This window comes from Epinephelus lanceolatus, chromosome 10, assembly GCF_041903045.1.
Source record: "Epinephelus lanceolatus isolate andai-2023 chromosome 10, ASM4190304v1, whole genome shotgun sequence".
Classification (NCBI taxonomy): domain Eukaryota; kingdom Metazoa; phylum Chordata; class Actinopteri; order Perciformes; family Serranidae; genus Epinephelus; species Epinephelus lanceolatus.
Window position 1 is genome coordinate 29,365,051 of NC_135743.1, and position 23,778 is coordinate 29,388,828.

General features: G+C 41.1%; 1 protein-coding gene across 2 annotated transcripts in view; it reads left to right on the top strand.

The window, feature by feature from the left end:
* The first annotated feature begins 1,461 nt into the window (after positions 1–1,461).
* grb10b (growth factor receptor-bound protein 10b) overlaps positions 1,462–23,778 on the top strand; it is a 79,881-nt gene continuing 57,564 nt past the window's right edge. The window contains exons 1-2 of one of the 2 annotated variants that reach the window (XM_033640616.2): positions 1,462–1,741; positions 16,720–16,845. In XM_033640616.2, the coding sequence (XP_033496507.1) occupies positions 16,795–16,845 (51 nt within the window). In that variant the 5' untranslated portion in view covers positions 1,462–1,741; positions 16,720–16,794. The remainder of the gene's footprint in view (positions 1,742–16,719; positions 16,846–23,778) is intronic. The other variant, XM_033640614.2, reaches the window with a different exon arrangement.

The window sequence follows — 23,778 nt, forward strand, 5'->3', positions numbered from 1 at the left end:
TCAAAGTGTCATTTATCCAGTCATATGTGCAAACGAATGCATTTTCACTAAAAACACTGTAATATTGTAGTCTGGCCTTAAAGACAATGTAGATAAGTTACACTTTTAGTTCAGTTTTAAAACTAAGGTTTTGGCGAAAATGCATGTGTTTAGGAAGTACTGAGCGAATGACTGGATAAATGAGACCTGCATTACACCGCATGAGTTGTATGAAAGCTTATTGATGGGTGTTTTGACATAGTTTTGTTGTTGTTGAATGTGGCCCGCATTAAGCCATAAATCCATGTTTTCCTTGGAGGCATACGAAAATAAAAAAACTGTTTACTACATGAATTCAAGGTAACACAGCATGACTTACTGATATACGAATGGTTATTTTGTATGTGAAGTATTCCTTTAAGTTTGCTGTCTGTACAAATGAGGTGATGCAACAACCTGTTTTAATAGAAAAGTCGGGAAGAAGTCATTTGCTATTGAGCAACTGCCTCTGTCTCTCTTAAAGGAACACTTCACCCATAAAATGGCCATTTGTATATATATCAGTTGGTTATGCCCTGTCACTGTGAATTCTGTGACGAAAACGTTTCTCATATGCCTCCATGGAAAACGGAACATATTGATTTAACGATTTATTGGGGACCACATTTAACAGCAGCAAAATCAATGCATCCATTTACAAACTCTTAACACAACTCATGCAGTAACATCCAAGTCTCTTTATCCAGTCATATGTGCAAACAAATGCATTTTCACTAAGAAACACCTTAGAATGTAGATAATTTGACTTTCGGTTCAGTTTTACAAACTAATATTTTAGGGAAAATGCATGTGTTTGAGAAGTATTGAACAAATGACTGAATAGATAAGACTTTGATTAAGCTGCAGGAGTTGTATGAAAGCTTGTTAATGGGTGATTTACCATAGTTTGGCTGTCAAGCCATAAATGAATGTTTGCCGTGGAGACATGCGAAAAAAATAGATGAATAAAAACAGTTTCCTTCATGGATTCAGTGTAACACAGCATGACTAACTGATATATGAATTATTATTTTATAGGTGTAGTATCCCTTTAAGTTTGTTTTCTATACAGATGGGTTGATACAAGGTTGACGAGAAAAGAGAAACCATTTGCTAATGAGCCACTCTGAAAACGATGTTAAATGAGTTCTTCAAAAAACTAAACAACTTGAACATGTGAGCTGGTAAAAATATTGTATGTTTAGACACACATTTTCTCCTTGTTTCACTGTAAAATAAAGGCACAGAGCCTGTGTGTGTTTTCTAAACAGCACCCATTGAACTCAGTGATGCAGCCCTTCAAAAAAAACAGCGGAATCCTCTGAACACGCCCTTATTCCCATAAGACGTGAACGCCGCATTAATCACCCTCAGTTATGGGCGTGGTCTATTCGGAGGGGGGAGGAGTTGTTTGCGAGCGTGTGGTGTATGTGTGTGCGTGTTTGTGTGCGCGTACGTGTAAGTGTGTGTGTGTGTGTGTGTGTGTCCTCCCCGGCCGCATGAGATGAGCTGCCTGCAGTCTTTGCGGCCACTGTTTTCGCCTCCTCCTCCTCCTTCTCCTCCTTCTCTTCTTCTTCTTGCCTCTGTCTATCTGTCCAGTCCGGGAATGTTGACCACCGTGGCCTGATCCAACGCCGCCGAGTGTCCCTTCATCTCCTGACTGCCACTCTCCGTGTTTGTCTCTGCGGGTCGTAGCCTGCCTCAACTGTGATCCAGCTGTAAGGTGAGTGCATGTTACCCGAACAAGACACTGTTCTCGTGCTCCTCGTGGGGGTTAAAGAAAGTCCGTGGAGAGTGGGGCTGTGAGCGCGTGTAATAAAAGTTTAATGTGCTGTTGTGATGACACGCAGTGTTTTGCGGGTCGGAACACATGTGCGCCGCTGCGCGTAACCACGTAGCGGGACCAGAGTCCATGCCTTCCTGTGTGACACCAGCAGCAGTCATTGAAGTTTGAAAACAAGTTTATTCATCGGGTCGGGCTGTTGCATGTAACTGTGTTCACTTTACTGTATCCCCACTAGTGGAAAGCTTCCACCGTGGACTGTTTCGGCGTTCGTGCGCGCACCGATCTCGTGCACTTTTCTGCACCTTTCCCAACCTTTGCTGTGTTAGCCTGTCTCTCGGGGAACAGTATTTTGATCCCAACAGCCTGCCTTGTTTACGATTGCGTAACAGCAGTCTACAGTGGCCCATAGCCTACTTTCTATCCAGTAGGACTCCAGCTCCTCGCGTTGACCCCCCCACACCCCCCAACCCCAACTCAGTTCTGTGAGAGTTTCGCCAGTCTCGCCTTATCCTTTTGGCAGCATTTGCTTTGGGGGTGGGGAGGGGTGAGAAAGAGGCGTTTTCCCATTTAGCCCTACTGCAGCGGTTTCCCAAAGTGGGCTCCGGGGTCCTCTATGTGGTCCTTGGGTGGCTTCCAGGGGGTCCCCCAGTAAAGTGAGTTGAATCAGTTTTGGAGGCACCACATCTTAATGCAGCATGAGGAAGGAGTTTTTAATTACTGAGTTGACTGTAAAAAGTGTTACCAGTGCACTTGTTAAGCAGGTCTGGAGGACTGAATCAATATAACAGCGAGAACGCTCCCAGAGGGAGTGTGTTGGGAAGTCTTATCAAATTGGCCTCCATGATGTGGGTTTGCTTGATATAAGAAGTCTTTATGAATCCTTGGCCTACTCCTTGACCTTCAAGCTTTCAAGAAATCCAGTAAATGCAGACTGTAACTGAAGGTGTACCCCTCCTCTGTTGTTTCATTTTGACTTTTAAAGCCAGCTGCAACTTATATATCAAGTCAATAATAGTGTTTTCTCTCAGTTATACTTTGAGAAACTCTGTTTAATGATGGTAATTCTGATGGAAAGGCTATGTGAGTGGGAGAGCGCCTGATCATTATCTAATCTAGCTTTATGTGTAAAGGTCTTGACAAAGCAACTCCTCATAGATAGTCTAATCTGCTCTGTCATTTGGGCTCTCTTCCAAATCAATTCCTTTATTGGCTGCATGTGGTCTCTGCAGAAAGTTGCATAACCACCCAAATTTATGATTCTGTTTCTGGGAACTATCGACGTTGGCCTGTGTGTTTTGAATGCAGATCAGGACTCTCACTGGGAATGTGGAGCTAGACTGGAAGGAGGCACGTAGGGACTGATGCACTTGGGAAGATTTTGTAGGTAATGCATCCAAAATCTGTTCTATCAGTGCACCTTTTCAAGGGAAAAACTTGTCGAAATCCAAAGGTATCAGTCTGTCTGGAGGGTTCAAACATGTGGGTTCCACAAGCAGAAATGATGGTCATCAATTTCCATAGGGCTAGGCGATATGGAGAAGATCAAATTTCACAATACTTTGGAAGTAATACCTCGATATTGTGATGATATTGTAGGGTTGACCATTGATGACACTTAATTGTAACCGGGAAAAGACACTTACAATATTACCACCTAAATCTATGTCTAGTTTCATACCATGATATAATGTCAGTGTATTATCCAAGCTGTAAGCATGTGTTGATATCGTGTTTGGCGGTTTTGAGTACATGTAGTCATTCAGCACTTTAATACTGGATTAATTAAACCCTATATATAGGCTATTAGTATGTCTTACATGAAACCTTGACATACCTTCAAAATTAATACAAGCGAAGCCCAGTCAGCAACCTTTCTGGAGTCACTGAAGTGAAACACATGATCTGGCCAACCACTGATATTTCACTCAACTTGGCAACCCACACTGGAGCACTTAGATACTGCACACATGCAGAGCCCTCTGCATGTTAACCTCTCAAGTGTGGTTGAATATGAAGTAGTCTGATCACGTGGCTGTTGCTGCTGCTGCTGCTACATACAGTCTGAAACATGCTATGGTTGTGTCTTTTCAAGCATGTCATTTTTTTGACACTCTCCCATTCATAGCCAAAGAGGATTTCTCTTTTCCTTGCCCCTGCCCATTATTTCCTGCTTTCTTTCATTTAATTATGTTGTGGTCACATCTCTGTGCACATGGCAACCGCTCTAGCTGCGGTTTCTTTCACCCCCTCAGCACCAGTCCTGCTATTTCAAGTCCATGCTCAGTAAGCACAGGCATGACGGGGCATGAACTCTGCGAGACTACAGGCTGCCAAAAGGCTGCTGACTGCACATATTGCACATAATTATACTCACAATAAGCTATACTCAACTTGCTCTAGGATTCAGACCTGTGTGTTACCTCTTTCGAGAAACTCCTGAGAGTCTAAAAACGCTGTTGGTTGTGCTGCTCATGCTCCGTTGGTTTTTGATTGAAATACTGTGTGCTTGGCAGTGATCGCCCCAGAGATTTCTTGCATAACCAAAACCGGAGCCTCATTTTAAACGTAAGCACTTTTCTTGAAATGCAAATGCACATAAGGTCGGATACCCCCTCCTTGTGCTCTTGCTTGTATGCATATAGTTTCAGCTGCCATCCGTGGGGAAAAGTGGCAGAGATATCCTATTAGCTAGTATTGGTGGTATAAGAGCTTGTGGTCGTGCTCCAGGCAGCATTCCATTGGGTCTTGCGTCAGCCAGCAGTCATTCAGCACTGGTTAGTCTAGGCTTATACACTGTTAATACCCCCTCCCTGATGTCATGACACCATTAACCCAAGCCTGCTGGGGGACCACAGCACAGTTCATGTCAGTCGACTGACTGCCTGGATCTAAAAGCAGAGCAAATTCACCATCTGTACCAAAAGGCTCAGCTGGGCTGTCAGTGGTCAAAAAGTAATCCGGGGATGTTAGAAACTGATATTTGTTTTTGGCTAAAGGTTAAGTTTGTACTCTTGCATAATCAGGCATTATTCCTAGATGTCCTTCTTGCCTCTGTTAAAAAGTTCTACATTGGGTTCCCACATAATTGGCCTTAAAGCATGCTACAAACTTTTGCATTTAGGTATTTTAAATTGTACTTAACCACAAGTTAACAGTCCTTAAGACCCATGTGACCACTTATTGTTGACATTACAGCCCAATTAATGTTTTATATACTTGGTATCTCAAGTATAACTGCTGAGTAATCATGTTCTGCTTTGGAACGAGGCATTTCTAAGAACCTAGACACTTGCCAGAGGAAAAACTTTGTGGTATTATTCTTCCTCCTCCATACTGTAAATATGGACCTGTACAGTCCCGATTCTCTCCGCTCTCCACTTGTGACCAAAGGTGATGCAATGCTTGCTTGTCTAACCACCAAAGTGTACAGTGGATTGGGTTTCTCACTGTCTGGTGTTGGTCCAAATGTGGCTGAAACCCAAGCCTGCGTGAGAGGCAAGAATGTTGCCTTTATTCTGTAGGTAACTGAACACCTGACGGGGCCACATGCTCGGGTGGGCACAGGTAATGTGGTGTGGATGCATTGAGTTGTGTCAGAAAAAATGAGCTCTTTAACACATATATATCCTACACCATTTTTAACCCCCGCTGTCATGTTCTCTTGCTTTTATCTGTACATGTCTGTCGTCTCTCAGTTTATCTTTGTCTCTTTGTCCATCTGTCTACCCCATTGTCTGCCCCCCTCTTTTTTTAGCTAGCCTCGCTCTCCTAGTTTCACTGTCGATACCTCTGTCTGTGTCTTTCTGTTGATCTGTGTCTCACTGTACCAGCTGAAATCTGCAATGCAGAATCAAAACAAACCATGGTTAGTTGGCTTTGGTAGATGTAACATACGATTAAAAACAAAAAGGCCTTTTTCTCCCCTAGAAATAATTCCCAGTGTGAAACCTCAGAACAATACAGGCATTTATCTGTTCTTGAATTATAGCACTGTCCTGAACCTCACTCTGATTCCCTCTCATGCTCTGAATAGCACTTATGACCCTGTATGCATGTATTTTGTCGTACATAATTGCATTTTCTACCCTCTGGTTTGCTAGTATTATACTCAGACTTAGAAGCGATCAGGGCTTAGAGTGGTGTACTTTGGTACTTAGGTATAGGACTTTCATTAAGTCCTTCTTAATATGATTTTTTTCCAGCCAGCAAAGTTTGTTAGCATTCCTAAGAGTAAATCCTGTTCCCCTTTACCCCCAAATGGCCACATATAACTCCAGCCCTTTTCTGATACCAGTTATATGTTTTACCAACAAGGTCAGTTTTGTTTGGGGTTTCAGTTTTTCTTTGGTTGTACATGATAATGATGCCAACCCAGACCTAGGGCTGCAGCTACCGATTATTTTCAATATCAACTAATCTGTTTATTATTTCCATGATTATTTAATCAGTCATTTAGTCTATAAAATGTTAAAAATGCTTAACACAATTTCCCAGAACCCAAAGTGACATCTTCAGTTTGCTTCTTTGGTCTAACCAAGAGTCAAAAACCCAAAGACGTTTCATTCACTGTCATAAATGACAAAGAAAGGCAGCAAATTCTCACATTTAAGAAGCTGGAACCAGTAAATGTTTGACATTTGTGTTTGAAAAATGACCGCAAGGATTAATTGATTTAAATATAATTGGCAGCACCAGCCACAACACAGCTTTATTTCCTCTACTAATGCGACTGTTGTGTGTATTTTACAGTATCAGTCATTTAAAGAGATTATGTGCTACCAACAGGTGTAGTAAAGATGGCGTCATGAGACGGTGAATCCATCTAACGCAGCCCTCTGGGGCCACCATTACAGCCAACTTGTGCACAAGCACAATTGCTCCTAAGCTCCGTCCATTCATCTATGCCATTGCATAAGAGCGGTTCTCCCAAGCAGCCCAATGAAATCCTCATCCAATTAGGCACTGTCCATGTTTCCAAAAGGCCTTTCTCTCATAGACTGGTGCTATTCAGCCTCCCCCGGCATGACATCAGGCCCTCTCTTATAGCCCCACTTTACGCTGCTGCTCTCAAATAATGAAAGCTGCCAATTAATGACTAATCAACATGTGCAACAAGCACATCCAGTGAGGAGTGACTACCATCTAATCTGCTGATTAAAACAGAAGACAGAGATGCTCTGTTCGACTCTCTCTCCCGTCTTTCTGTGTTGCATTGCTGCAGAAACAACAGCCAGCCCACACACACAACCACACACACTCCTATACTCTGGCAACCTCATTTGAGAAGCTTGAAAGTTCATACGTGGAATTATTGGAGAGTTACTTGGAATACTAAAAGTTTTGATCTGTGGTCAGTGTTGTTTGCAGGGTAATACCATACAGTGCCTGCAGTAAATTCTAATGGTCCGAGTGTTTTTAAACTCCAGTGAGATCTAATTCTGTCCAGCTTTTCTTCGGTGTAATTTAATGACTTGACAAGACTATTTTCATGTCCAAGCTCAAAATGATTTGCCAGTTGCACGTATAAAAACACACACTTTTTAATGGTTGCCTGCAGAGCTAAAGGCTGGTGGGAATCACAGGGGGAATCTCCAGCCCACAGCAACAAAATATAGTAGAGCCGGCAACTTATCTTTCCACCCACACCACTCCCTGTCTCACATACAGCACGTTTCTATAGGTCGCCCCACCATAGAGAGCTTTGATAACTCACAGTGTCTGGCTAAATATTCTCACTTAAGGCGTCTGGTTAGTTTAAACATATACAGTAGAATAATTGACCTCCCCTCTCTAGGGGTTGGGTTACGGTCAGTACATTCACTTCAATGGGCTCTCCACAGGTCCCCAGACACCAAGTTGGATCCGTGCCATTTCTTGAATTAAGACGCTGTTTATGTTCTGGACTGGAGCAGTGCAGGATAAGGGTAGGGGTTGGATAGGGGGAGGGCTGAGGCTGAGGCTGGGCGAGGGTTCGGAGGAGAGGGAGGTAGCTGGTGCATTTACAGTGCAGCATGGGTTAACAGTGGGAATCAGGGGGATGGGAGGCTTGGGTGAGTTTGCCGGGTGTGGTACTTGAGAAAGGGGTGTGACCAGTGCCAGGGACCTGTAGCGGTGGGAGTGGATCAAAACAGTCAAGTTGCCTTAAGGCTGTTTTACCAACCTTTTAGCTGATAGATGCTAAAAAGCTCCAGAGAGCTGAGGGAAAGTGCAGAATCAGTGGATAATTCTCTGGGTGTTTGTCACCGCAAGGGACTCTTGTCACATTACATAGAATGATTTAACCCATTTTGACGTAAAAATATTGTTTAAAGCAGTTATAAGTATTTGTCTTTACAAACGAGACAACTAGTGCAAGATGAGGAGCTTCTGCTTTGTCACCCGGCTATCCTGTATCATCCTTCACGACTCATTTCACCTGTGATTGGTCTGTTGAGATGATAGGATGGGCTGCTCTCAACTGGCTATGGATGTGTGACTAAAAATGTATCAGATTTATAGCTAGAGTTGCATAGAGTCATAAGCACCAGCTGCCAGATTAATAGCTATCTGCTAAATTGAGATATATTTACCCCAGCCCCTTTTTAATCAATACACTTTTCTCTTTTTCAAGTAGTGCTACTTTTTAATTAAACAGTATGTTCTTATTTTGATTTAATCCTTCTTACTGCTGAAAACTTTTCTTAACCTGCTACTTTTCTCACCCGTCTGAACACACAAAGATTTATGGAACCTCTTTGAGTTGGATTGTAGGACATTTATTAATAGAAGGGGAGGGTAACCTAACGTTTTGTTGCTTTACTGCCAAGAGAAACTATTAAAAGAATTATGACCCAGACAGTTTAGATCCACTTTAAATCATAGTTGAAGACGTGCTCGTACACTCTCTGCTCCCCCTGGGCACAGCAGTGGCTCTCTCGGGGCCTTTGACACTTCCATTTGAAGATAAGTGATGTCGGGCTTGTTCCAGCTGCACTGTCTGTCTCAGTGATGCCCTGAGCTGCTGTGGGATTCCACAGATCACACAGGGACCCAACACAAATGTGGCGGGCGTGGGACGTATTTATTCTTGTGCAGTCAGCATCGTTACCACAGGATGAAATTTCATATATGAAAATATGAGAGGCTGTTTATTATAGGGCTTAACCTTGTATGTATATGCACAGCCTTCCAGGAAACCATATGCAACCTTCCAGGAAATCAGATGCACTAAGCAAATAACATAAGAACCAGGCACGATACAAAATGTTCTGTTCACTTTTCCCTCACTGTGCCTCAAGCTGGAGCTTCACTCTTTACTTCTAATGACATTGTTTTTAGATTACAGCTTATAAACATGGCTTATGAAACAGCTGAGCATCTGTGTTAGCATTTCTCATAACATAGTCCATATGGTTTACACAGTTTTTTCCTGTGAGATCAGGCAGACAGATTTTTAATAGAACACAAGTGATCAGGGAATGATCAGACTCCCTACAGGAGCCCGTGGGATGGTGCATCTGCAGGAGCGGTTTGTAATGGTCGGAAATCCTGCAGGAGCAGGGTGTAGGAGATAAAACACTTTGTACCTAGACATGACCTGACCCCTAGAAGCATAAAAAAGTGCCCTTTTGACCTTAGGATACCTAAGTAGGAAGCTTACAATCAGTGTGTGTTTTGTTTGTGTTATGTGTGCATGTGCACACACTCACAATTTCTGCCTTATGTTCCTCACTTTCTTTCAACACCCTCCACCCTGTCCCTTGCTGGCTCACAAATCAATGCGTGCCATTTTGTGAGGTCGGGGTTCGTTATATTGCACACGTTTTTTTTCACCGAGTACCCTATATGGAAAGAATGTGCTCTCTACATTCCAAAGATGACTGAGCAGAGCTGAACAGCCCTGTGTTAAGCTGTGTCCAGTCCAATCAGCTGAAGTCAAGTTGACTGGGATGAACACATTTTACAATTATATACACAGGGAGCGTAGTTGACACAGCTGCACAGCTGAGCTGTACAGATGCTGCCATTGAGCACAGTTGGAGTTTGGTTTGTGGTTGAAAGAGATTTTATTAAATCCAAATGTAACCAGAAGGACTTTGTGCTTGATCATTCAGTTGCAAGTCTGATATGTTTTATGAAAGAAGAAATATTTCCGTTGAATTGTCTGTTTGACAATGAATGCCTGGTCTTGTCCAGCCATGGGGTCCCAATTTCTCCTTAGTCGTTCAAGGTTCAAGGTCCACATGTTTAAATACATTCAGCATCATACTGGTGTTTGGCCACAGTGTTTGAGCTAGTTTGCTGTCCCTGTCAAGTAGGTGTCCATTAGTCACTCACTCTACAGCAGGAAATGGCACTTGAAAGTAAAAGCTTTGTGCCCGAAATTCACTCAAAAATAAAGTGTTTTTATTACAAATTTGACACATTTGCGAGTCACTAGTGGTCTATGCAGAATGGATCCATGACCCACTTTTTGATTGCGACCCACCAGTTGAGAACCACTGTACGCCACCTGTACAGTTGTCATGAATGTTGAAATTAGTTCTAGAGATCAAAACCATGTTTTGTGCTAGGCTGTAAACATGTATATTTCTGCTGTAAAGTTCAGCATTTTAACATAAGGGTCTATTGGGATTGACTTGCTTTTGGAGTCAGCCTCAAGTGGCCATTTTAGGAACTGCAGTTTTTGGTTCCAACAAGTTACACAATACAGACACTGTAGTACAGCGTATCTGTTGTTCCAAAGAAATACTAGCTTTGGCAACAGCAGAATGGCTATCATGACTTTACACATGATCCAAGCCACATGGCATCTATTTGATTTTATTCAGTAACACTAAATGTTGGAAGAAGTTTTAAAGTTGGAGAAGTTATTTCCTACCATTTAAATAAATATGCTTTCGCAACCTGCGTCTGACTTAAAGCAGACTCACTTGTAGACTACACAAGTTTATGCTCCAGTATGTTTCTTGATGCCTCGCTATAAATAACCCCCACTATTTAGAATGTATTTCCAATTAGGAAAGGACGGGAATATACCACATGGGAGCAGTGAACGCCTCCCAGAAATGCACAGAGGCTGGTTGGCAGGTAAACCATGCCTAGACAGCAAACATACTGACAGAAAGCCAAGCAGGAAGACGGACAGAAATGCAGAAATACCAACCAAACAGACAGACAAGTTGACAGTTAAGACAGACAAACCAGACCAACAGGCAGCCAGACAGGTTAAAAAAAAATCAAACCGACTTCTTAGTTTACAACTCATGTTTGGCAGTGCAGCTCACAAGACAGTCATTTATTTCAGGTTTGGCCTACATACAGTTTGAGAGGTTAAAAGTTTAATATTTCCATTTCCCACTCGAGGTATTTTTATTGGACTCCTTGGAACTGCTTAAGGAAGGGAAAAACCTAATAACCTGTTATTTAATATGGGAGGAAGTTGTGGCCTAAATAAGTAATGACTCTATTTAAAACCATAATGAGAGTTGATATACACGATTCTGAATGTATGTTTATCATTTGGAAAGAAATGTTCTCACAAAAGTGTGTCTGAAAGTTTGTTTTTGCTTTTGCAATCCCTTATCCCTTTTTGGCTCAGAACATGTGCATTGTGTGCCAGATTTAGTCTCATGGTGTTGGTTGCAAACAGACACACAGTCCTACAAAGTCCTCTTAACATCCATCTTTGGTCTGGTGAGCTGGTCAGCCACTGATCCACCACCACGTAAAAGAGGAGAACTGTTCAGGGAAATGTTTATACTGTTTCAATTAGGCTTTACTTTAAATAGCCCAGGGTTCTGGTGATCCCAGGCCTTGCCTTTGGCTTCTCTGCGGGGCTTATCACGTTGGGATGTTAAAGCTGGACCCTTGAGACGCAAGCACATATCAGCACATTAACTGCTAGACTGACTAAGCATGCTGGCCCACCAATAGGTGTTCAAGAGCAGCGACACTGTTCCACTTAGTGTTGCGTTTGTTGTGTGTAGTTACAGAGCGGTCAGAGGCTATTACTGTTTTCAAAGGTAAGTTTAGTTATGATTCATCATTTATATGTTGTAACATCCAATATGGTGTGTAACTGTCAGTGGTCAAAGTGTTTAAGTGTACAGGAAAGCCCTAACTAAGAAACGGTCCATATGTGTATGGCTTTTTGGTTCAAGGGTGATGTCGTATAACGTTGCATGTTCTGTCTCAATAAATACAAATCACACATATGTCACATTGCAGCTGACTGTTTTGTAAAGCATAAATCTTTCTGAGTGATCTTCTATGATCTTAGCAGCAGAAGGACTTTGCTACTCCGTCATGGTAATTATGTCAGTGTCATTTATGATAATTAACTGAATAGGTTTGGATTTTTTTGACAGTTGGTTGGATAAGACACCATTTGAACATGTCACCCTGGGCTTTGGGAAATTACACTAGGCCTGTTTCACTACGTTCTGACATTTTATTGACAAAAAATGAATGATTACTCAAGAAAATAATGGGCAGATCAATTGATAATGAAATTAATCATTAGTTGAAGTCCTAAAGATCGTGTTTTCTTAATGATCATTGCTCAGATTCAGTTTCCTAACTTAGAAAGATAAATAGAGTTGTAGGTAATGTTGGTAAAACTGCCAGTGTGGACCTTTTTAAAGTAATGTAAGTCACACACTAAATATTTCCTACAACATCAGCTGGAAACCTCAGAGCAGAGCACCTTCATTACAGTGTCATGTATCAGCTGTAAAGTCTCACCCTGGATAGCACTGGAAAGGATTTATGATTCATGATAGGCGTTATTAAGGCCCTTGCGTTTGAAGTCCAGGAGCTAACATTCTCCCTCATGCAAGTCTGAGCAAAAATCACTTTAATTAATCCAGATGCAGTCACCTCACTGCTGGGTACAGCCGCCCGTACCCCAAAGTCCCCCTTTCTAGTGCAGCGACACTGTCCGGATAATTGCACTGTCAAGGTCAGAGATGGTTAGGTTTTAGTACACTGTTCAAGTGGAAGGAATCGAATCAAAGGGCTCTGAGAGGGTCTAATCCCTGCACTGGAATGGCTTTGATTGTGTCAGGGAGCAATTAAGCATAGGTGCAAGTGTGTTTGGTCAATATATCAGTCACTGAGAGTCACCATGGCACGTATGAGCACTTTGAAACTTGGGTTGAGAGGTATTTTAATGCTACATGGAACGCCTGAGCTTTTTTCCCATGTTTTATCACGCACACATGAAGCAGAATTTAAACCAGCGATGTGAAAGGCCATGTACTGAATTCAGTGGTATGTAATGTTTACTATTTAATCCTTGTAACATGTAAGAGGCAGTTTTGATAGACTTAAAGGAATGCTGTACCCCTCAGATAATCATTTTTATATCGGTAACTCACCCCATATTTTATTGAACTAAGGAAGAAAACTTAGTTTTTCTCACATGCTTCCACAGTGAACGAAGAATCCAAAAACGGCAAACATTATGAATGCATCGATGCCATAGGGGTCCGCGTTTAACAACAGCAAAACTACATCAAAACAACCAAAGTTTTCTTTCAGGATTCAGCACATGACAGGCCTAGAACTGACAAATGACTTTTTTGGTTGGTGAAGTATTCCCTTAAGCTTTAGTGAGGCACAGCCTTTTCGTTGAGCTTCTAATGTAGTTGAAATCTGCTGCTGTCCCTCTTGCACAACCTCCTGACTCCTGACATATAATAAACATACACTTCAGCCACAGCTACTCAGCCAGTGTGTGGCGCCTAATGAGGGGCTGCTCCGAGAGTTTAGGCTGATGTTAATTTGTTTTGTTTTTGTTGTAAACTGTGTGTCTGTAAATAATGTGTAAATGACGAGTTGTCCTTGCATGCCAGCCGGCCGGGCCACACACATGGATTGACACAAAAACACACACACACACACACACACACACACACACACACACTCATAACAAGCAAGGCCTTTCAGCGGTCCTAGTGATCGTGGTGCCAAGCTCTTTGTTTAGAATGCATTCATGGTTAGGTCATTAAAAAACTTCTCAATTTTAGTTCTACAGAATAATTGGTAAGGAAGATCTCTGAGTGACAGTTATATTTATTTCATCAGCTGACGCCGTTTTCAGGATAACTTCTTGTAATAGATGGAAAACGCAGAACTTATGGCAGGCTATTTTAAGAACATATCTGCCTGCCACAGTGGACAATGTAAGATATAGTCTGAATGGTGTTCAGTGTAAAAGGAAAATCACAGCTACAGTGTTGGAAAAATGCAAATATACCGTATCTGGGGTTGGCTTTCTTTTTTGTTGGCGATACTGTTTGCACACAGTACCCAACATACTCTACATACTATACCTTCAAATTAGAAAAATGTTGTGGTATGATACAACTGTGGGCCAGTGTCTGAAAGCCTCCAGCATTTCAACTTGTAAGAGAATTGTTAAGAGCAAGTTAGACTATTATTTTGGTTGTAGCACATTAAACACTCATGTAGATGTTTCCATTTGATCTCTACTCTTATGTTCTACTTTACAGTCTAAAGGGGTCAGTAGGGCTAGATGGCAAACTTGGAACTTTTAAGGGTATCAGAATCATTCATTCATTCATTCATTCATTCTCCGTAACCACTTATCCTATTTGGGTCCTGCATGTCTTTGGACTGTGGGAGGAAGCCGGAGCACCCAGAGAAAACCCATGCTGACTCGCAAACTCTGCACAGAGGGGCTCCCCCATCCCGGGTTCGAACCAGAAACCCTCGTGCTGTGAGGCGACAATGCTAACCACTGTACCACTGTGCTGCTCTTTAAGATAATCAATCGGTGCCAAATTTTGGTACCTGAGAGCTCATCTGGACCCCAGGTTTAGACAAGAGGCAAAATTGCCGTGAAGTGCCTCAAAGCCAGCCGCAGAGCTCTGAGGCTGGCAATGGAACCCTGCAGAGGGCCCTGAAGACAGGAATCTGGTCACGGTGCTTCACAGCGGCTCCATCGACTGCTCTATTGGCTTCCTAGTGAGCTAGAACTATCACTGCAGTGCTGATTTGCTGCGATATATACAGCGTCAGTTCCATTTTCTTCTCTATATTATTTAAGTAACAGCCTAGTGTCATTGCTAGACAAGCAGACACATAAACACTTAATATGTGATTGAAAAAGCATAGAGAAGCAGAACTGTTTTTTAGTCTACCATGTTTACCACGTTTTTGTTACTACAGAGAAAGTAAAGGACCAAATAAAGGTACCATTGGATACCGAATTTGGTTCATATGTGACTGGTACTCAACCCTAGTCAGTACTGTGCACCAGAAGTCCTTTTCACACCTTTCTAAAGTCAAAATTGGATACTGCAATTTTTGTAACTTTCTGAATACCCGCAATCACTTAAAGCAGTTAATACCTTTTTTCATTTTTTACACAATTTCCGCCAACTGAGCTATTAACAATTTGGCCCTCTGGTGTGGTTGGACAACAGGTAAACAAAGTTTAAGCATAATTCGGCCCTTACAGTCAATGCTGTAGTTTTACTTGGTGGTTTAGTTAGTGCCCTCTTGTTGTTGTGCTTGCATCACCTTTGCCAGAAGATTTTGCAATTTAACCGTATGTCAGTGTGCACTGTGTTCGTTGACTCCACTGGGGGCAGGGTGGTCCTATCATTGTACACTGACTTGTTGGTCAGAGATGGCAAGATACAGAACTCTGTAAACACAAGTAGACCTTCTCAGAGACCCTGAAAACTCCTACAAATAGAGCCTTTACACACCCACGCACAGCCACACATGTGCAGCATATGCAAACATCCACATACAGTACATATACGCACACAGAAACCCATGTACAGGCAGAAATGCACACACATATACACACTCCACAGCCGCAAGGGCAGCCCGCTCACAACCGCTAATGCAAACACAAGATAATATTAGCTGTCTATAAAATGGCAGGTCATATTTTTAAAATACCAACATGGGGTCATGAACTGCTGCATAAAAGACCATCATAGTTGTGAGCCCGAGCTGCTTGGCTCCAAATATACCCTTGGGTCTAACTTAAGACCTGGAGAGGTGCCTGCGGGTATTTTTGGGTCAGTGTTTACAGGTGTTTGTTCAGTGGCAGCGGTGCCAAGAGGTTAATAGGATACCCACTTTAAGAAGTTCAAATAGACTAAAGTCCATGTTGTTGAATTTGTGGTTATTTTGACCCAGGGATGGCCGGGAGGGAGGCTTCATAGAGCTGAAGAACACCTTTAAAGTCCCCCGAGGTGCAACTTCTATCACAGCCGTGTTCATTTACAAAGACCGCACCATCAAAGTATGGTGGTGTGTGGTGTGATTGACCGTTGGGTCGGTGTCAGAACGGTAAAATGATTTAGAAAACTTAAAATGACAACTCTCTGAGGGAAACGTCCTCTGGCTCCATAATAGAGACTTGCATAAGGTGCATGACTTCTTTATAGCAAACCTCTGTTTACTCTACTAATGTGCTGCAATAGTGCAAAGTTAAACCAGCTCTTTTATCATCCAAATATAAGCCATTATGGTTTGTTTTGGCTCCAGTTCATGCACTTTACCCTAGATTTGACTGGTGCAAATCCAGTGACCAGGAAGTTGATTTTCCTTAGTCTTTTTTTTTTCCAGATGTAAAGTACAAATCATAATTTTGAGACAAAGGGGTAACATCTGAAGTCGATTTGGAGTCAAATTAAGTTATTTTGCGCCACAAACTATAACCAACAACTCGTCCTCGCTTGTTGTTTGTTGATGTTGTTTACTGTGGGTCTATGTGGGTTAAGAAGTGCTCTGTGCTATATCGGTCTCCTCAGAACCTCCATCTTCACTTCCTTCTGTCACCCTCCTCTCCTTCCTTCATCCTTCCTCTCGCAAACCTTCCCACCCTCCCCCTTCATCCTTTATAGTTTTCCACTAACCTCTATTTACCTGCTCTGCTTCCTCCACAGGTTGTGCTCTGTCCATCCTGTGTTGAAACTGATTCAACCGAGCAAGTTGTTTGAAAGATCTGAGAAACACAAAATATGGCTGTGGCCGGATGTCCGGATTACTTCCTGCATCATCCAAATTATCAGGTAAATGGCACTTTCCATTGTAGGTTTTTCTTTGGTAAGATAAAGTCTATCTTTAAGAATAATTTACATGCTACTTTAACAGCTCAACTAGTATTTGTAGAGATGAAATGTTGCCATTTTAGACGAGAAATGACACAGCCAAGACCTAAAGTGTGAAGCCAGACTGTGATGTCAGTATGACTTGTACTCCAGAGTTGGACTCACAGGATGTCTGTTTAAAATTTTAAACCCAAAATAACTTTAATAGAAATTCTGACATTTCTAAAGCAGCAATGTTCCAGTGTTACGGACAACATTTGACTTGTTTTTCTACAGGGCATGAATGACTTCCATAATTTATAAATGAGACTTCTGGGAAATTGTTATTTGGATGAGATAATTATATTTGAACTCTGTCCCTGTACAAACCAGGCACCTTATGTATTTTACATGGGAAACTAATAATAAACTATTCAAGAAGCACTCAAGGTAATGTAGATTTGCTTCCAAGATTTAGAAGGAATAGTGAGGGTGTGGATTCAGGTCACTACAGTACTTGCCAACAGTCCTGCCTTTCCCAGCCTCTCTTGATCAGCCCCTGATCAAGAGATAAGAAATACTTCACCCGCTAAACGATCATTTGTTTATCAGTTACTCATCCTATGTTACAATGAATTTTTGAAGAAAACTTTATTTGTCTGGTGTGCCTCCACAGTGAACGAAGAATCCAAAAAAGGAGAAAGTTCTTGATGAATTGAAGTAAAAGTAGTTTTGCTGTTGTTTTGCTGTTCAGCAACAGTAAAATGCAGTAAAATCCAAGTCCCATTTATACAGTCAGACGCTCAGTACTTCCCAAACACATGCATTTTTGCTGACACCTTATTTATAAAAACACTTCTGCATAAATAGTCCCACACACGACAAGGTAGCACGCCTGTGTTTTAACCCTGCTCAATGAAATGCACATCAGGAGTTTAAACGTGCTTGCCAAGGTACGCTTCTCTTTTGCAGAAGTGCTGAGTGTACGACTGGATAAATGAGACATGGATTATCGTGCATAAGTTCTGTGAGAGTCTGTAAACAGATGATTTGATATAGTTGTGCTGTTAAAAGCAGCCAAGAATTTTCTCTGTGTTTGGATTCTTCATTCACCGTGGAGGCATGTAAGTTTTCTCTAAGAATTCACTGTAACACGGAGTGAGTAACTCATATACAAATGATCATTTTGTGGGTGAAGTCTTCCTTTAATAGTATGGTTGGTCCATTAGAAGAACGGCCTTTGGTTATAGTTTGTTCTGTTTAGTTTAGTCCTGACTACAGAGAGAGTGTGTGAATGGCAGTGATATGGTCCGAACATTCCACCACTGTGAACACATTGAATTCACAAAGAGCTGCAGGGGGACCAACTGTTTAAGAGTGTTGGTCCAACAGAGGTACAAAGACATCTTTTGGTTGATACACCCCCAGGTAACGGCTGCTCTTTTCATTCTGACTCAATGGTCGGCCCATTCACTCACACTCATACACACACACACAAACATGTACACATACAAGCACATACACTAGGACCTTTTGTACTGAGTGTATTGTCCTTATGCAGTGCAAATCCTATTTCATGTTCCTGGAGTAAATCCAAGATTTCAACAGCTTCCTCTTTGGATCTGAATGAAAAAAGAGTAATGAAAAAATACACACATGTAAAGGAATAGTTATCCTGAAAACACAGTTGTTTCTATACTTCTGTCATGGTTTTGGGACGTTTGATTGTAACTCACCTCATGCAAATATAATGACATGGTAATCATGATAATCAGTTGTGAGCTATAAACTATTGATTAAATCACAGCATAAATCACATTTAAACTACTGTGTATAGATAGATACATACTAGATAATCACTACAGGAGCAGTACCTTTAAAACTCTGGGTTCAGTTGCACAAAACACCGTAAGTTAAGATCTCCCTTAAAATGTTGACTTAAGTATTTATGGTTTTCTCCTTGCCTTGGTCTTATACTTAAGGAATCCCTAGACTGTTGCACAAAAGACCTTAGCAACAAAAGCAAGATGAACAAAAACTTGAGGTCCCTCAGATGCTATCTTAACTGCAACATGACTGAGTTTATGGTGATAAATAAAATCAACTAATACACCCTGAGATGAGTCTTCTGTGACCAGGAGAACCTCATGGATATGCTTTTAGTTTTACACTTCAGATTTGACTGAATTAGTTTTCGTTGCAGTTTCTTCCTACAGTCGTTTGCTGTTTTCTGCTATTTGGGGGTCAGATTTACTTTGTTGTATTGTCTTTCTATGATTATATTCCTCAATAAGTTCAATCTTTTCCTCCTCTGGCCAATATGGTCAGAGTCTTGTCTTCTTTTCTTCTGCCATTTTTTCACTATCTAACTGTAAGCCAACTTTGTGAGACGATAACAGGCATCACAAGAGTGAGTCCAAACAAACAATCGCCATGGAAACTGTTACTGCTGTAAAATCTCTTTCAATGCAGTAAATGAGTTAATGTTATTCCCTCTGTGCAAGGGATACTGTGCAACTGTGTAAGTTCCTGATCTAAGGAGAAATTAAGCCTTAAGTGTCATACTTAAGCAGAATACCTAAGGTGTTTCGTGCGACTGGCCCCAGACTCTTCACTAATCCTACTTTTGTTTCGCTATTAGCAGTGTTAGTGACATCCATCTACCAGGCTTATGAATAAGATGTTTGCATTAAATTTGGAGATATTTTTCTAAATTCTTAAAAGTCAGAAATATGTCCTTTTAATCTCTTAAAAGTGTCTGCAACCAAATTCTTTTACTGTTTGATTTTAAGGTGCAGCCACTTTTTAACTATCAATCTAATCTTAATTTGTTAAATTGAATTTTTGCCGACAATATTCATGAACAAGAGTATATGCATTAGGAACAGGACAAATACAATTTGTTCCTCTCAGCATTTTGTACAAACAAAGGCCTGTGAATATCAGTTTGTGTCCTGATTCGCTGATTTGTTATTGAGCACTGGCAGCCCTGACCTCTGGACGTCGATTGGGTTTTAGGTTCGGTTGATTAGTTCACACCAGCCTCCGTAGTGCAAAGGTCTTCGAAACGTTTGTATTAGAGCAGTAGCACTATTAACCTGATCGGAGGCTAGCCTGTTGTCTGCTCGTCATCTGGGCCAGGGCTTTATCTGTGACCTGTGACCTGTGACCTCAGAGCTAGAGGACAGAGAGTTCAGCCTGCGAGATTCTCCCAGATCTCCACAGCTTAGAGAGACACAAACCAAAGATCCACATGAGGCTGTGTGTGTGTGTGTGTGTGTGTGTGTGTGTGTGTGTGTGTGTGTGTGTGTGTGTGTGTGTGTGTGTGTGCGCGCTGACAGGCTAGTATTTGTGGTAGAGTGAAGTCCGTGTTATTAGTGTGTATATTATTTCTGTGTTTCTGCCTTACTGCTACAGCTGCAAAGATTAATCCACATATGTTGTTAAGTGCGTAAGTGTTAATGAGGCGTACATTTAATAACAGAACAGTTTAAGGAACTGACCCAACAAAAACAAAACCACAGGGAATTGGCCCCGAGTCCAAGCTGAGGCAACACCCCCCTTTGGCACAGTGAATCATCATGTATAGTGTCCAAAAATAGAGCAGTGTAAATATGTGTAGGCTAATCTGCTTACCATATGTACTCATTGCATTCACACTGCCTTGTGCTCATTCAAACACACCAACATTTTAATGGAAATCAACTGTGATTTTTTTTTTATGTGGCAGACAGGCACTATTCCATTGTAGGAGGCTGCTTTGACAGCTTTAAAATCTGAATAGAGTCAGGAATCATGTAGTTCTTTCATCTTTGCCAACAGTTTGGATGGGTGCTGCTAGAGCTACAGTATACAGACATTAATGTACACACTGGTTCTCACACACACACACACACACTCACACACCACACAGAGCAGTACCCGCGCTCAGACACACACTCGCTCGGCTGTTTGCAAAGCATTCAGCTATAACAGATGTACCTTGACTGCTGCTTGACTTGCCGAATGAGAAAACCCATTCACTGTGAAATTCCAGGCTTATGGAAGATTTTCCCCGATAAAACTGCAGCAGCAATTCAAAACAGATTCAAGTGAAGATAACATTCATGCTAAACTCGAGGGATTATATCGCCACTTTAATCTCGTTTCTGTTGTATGATCGTGACCGTTGAATAAATGATGGTATGTGCAAAGTGAGGGGAATCTGATGTGGTAAAAAACGGATTGATAACGACAGGATGATAGCTGATTAAAGGACCTTTAATCCAGAATCTACAGTACCAAGGTTATATAAATGTAAAACTAACCTGGTCCCTCATGTATAGTGAGTAGATTCTGCAGTAAAATGCTGTGTAAGCAAAACTCAAGGAGTCTCTGTACGCCAAAAAAATAATGTTGTCGTGTATAAAAGTTCTGTATGCCCTCCAGTGTATTAAGCTTACCGAAATCTAAGCTGGATCACTGGATAAACAAGCAGAGTTCAGCACTTGAGCATAATTTTTGCCATGAGAGAGCCTGAGATAGCCGTATTGTTTTATCTGGGACTAAATATTAACAAGATTGTGAGGTTTCCCATAACATACTCAGTAATCTTAGGTATCAGAACATTGCTTTTGTTTTGCTTGAACTTTTGCAGTGTGAATATTTCATTGCATTTGTAAGAGGATCATTTCACAAAAATCATGTCAGTGTGGACATGGTATTGAGGCTGGGGTGATTTACTCTGCAGCTTTGACTCAGTCGGCCATCACTTTCAGTGCATTGGAGTTAAAAGGAATACCCAAATGATCATTTGTATATCAATTATTCACCTGTGTTATGTTTAAAAGAAAATGTAGTTTATTCTCACGTCCCTCCATGGTGAGCAAAGAATCCAAAAACTTGATAAATTAAAGTTACAGGGGTCTACGTTATATAACTATATCAAAACATCTGTTTACAAACTCTCACACAACTCCTGCAGTATAATCCAGGTCTCAGGGTGCTTTCACACCTGCCCTGTATGGATCGGTTCAATCGAACTCAAGTTTGTTTACCCCCAAGAACATTTTGTTTGGGCAGGTGTGAACACAGCAATCAGATTCGGGTGTCACCTCAACAACCGGACCAAGACCTTCTTGAAGAGGTGGTCTCAATCTGGGTACAAACAAACTCTAGTGTGGTTTGTTTTTAGTGAGAATGTGTTCCAACCTCGATCCGAACCAACTGCAGTCACATTACGCATTGTTTGTGTTAAACATGAGCATGTTATGAACATGCTGTAATGTAATGAACATGTCATGTAATGTAATGAACAATGCAAGCAATGAAGTACACGATGACCAATGCTTAAACTCAACTGGCATTGTTGTCTCTCTCTTGTAACATTAAGAGGTTTCACATTTATTTTGCAAGTATTCTCTTCTTTAACATTTTGTTTACTTCCTCGATTTTTACCACATGGCAAATCTGACCAATCAAGACAAGCTTTCTCGAGCAAGGCATTATATGTGGTCCGCTTGCAAATTGTGGTCTGCTTGTAAATGCTGCCGTGAGAACATGAACCAACTCAAGGCAATTATGCAACTTTGTTACAAAATAAGTCCCTGATTCGGACCAAAGCAAGTGAACTCTAGGTTTCAAAGCACCATAATTAATCCAGTCATATACTCAGTATTGTAAATTTATCTTGCTGAACATGGGATGTGCTGGTCTACCACTGCCTCAATCAATAGTTTGTGTCATTGTGTGATTTTGGTGAATTCAAATAAACCCTCCAAAACACCAAAGTCACACAATAACACAATAAACTAAGTAGTTGAGACAAGGGCTGTGTTCAACAAGTTGAAATAACTGTTGCTGTCAACAGAGTCTGGCTTTGAAGAGAAAATATATTCAGTTTCACTTTCTGTTTAGTTCCGTGTTCTGAAAGTGCTGTCTGTTTGCGAAGTATTGAGCATACAACTGGATAAATGAGACCTGGATTATACTGCATGAGCTGTGTGAAAGTTTGTTGATGTATGTTTCAGTTTAGTTTTGCTGTTGTAAAATTCCAAACAAACCAGCTTCAATTCATTGAGAAACTTCTTAGTTTTTGGACTCGTCGTTCACCAATGAGGCATGCAATAAAAAAGTTTTCTTCACGAATTCAACTTAAGAGGGGGTGACTAATTGATTTACAAGTGGTCATTTGTGGGGTGAAGTATTCCTTTAGTCAGATGTACAACATCGACGTGTTCCTTCATTCACCATACCAAGTTTTTACAGAATAGGGTCATGAACTGACTGGAGTTTACCTCGGCATGAGTTATGTACCTATCTCAGCATTTACAGGCAGAAATATGTCTGACTTTCTTGCTGCAGGGTAGGTAAGATAACTTAGGAACCTAACCTAGGAATTGTATTTTACAGTTGTTTAAACAAGGGATGTTCTTATGGCAAATGGGAGATCCTTATGTTTTGTGTTTTTTATCTTGGGTTTATGATGCGAAATGGTGACCAAACATTCAAATTCATTCTGAATTTATACATAATGGATTTTGGATAGGGATAATTGGCAAAAGTAGCACATAGAAAGATTTCATATAAGTGTCATAACGTTTCTTAATTTTATGATTTTTCTGCTTTCTTTCTTCTTTGTTTTTAGGCTTCAAAATAACATTTGGTTGATGTATTTATAATAAAACAAAATATATATTAAATGATATTTACAAAGCTATTCCATTGCCTGCCTACCAACTGTCTGCACTGTATATATAATGTGTAACAGGTTTTCTGTAGTAAATACCCAGTGATTATTTAGGTAAGGGCTACTTATAATAAAAAGAAAATGCATCTTAGAAAATTCTGCTGAACTCCCACGGACCTGCCAGATTGTCTGGGTAAACAACATAATAAAGGCTTCCCAACAATGGCGAACATAATAAATGGGATAAT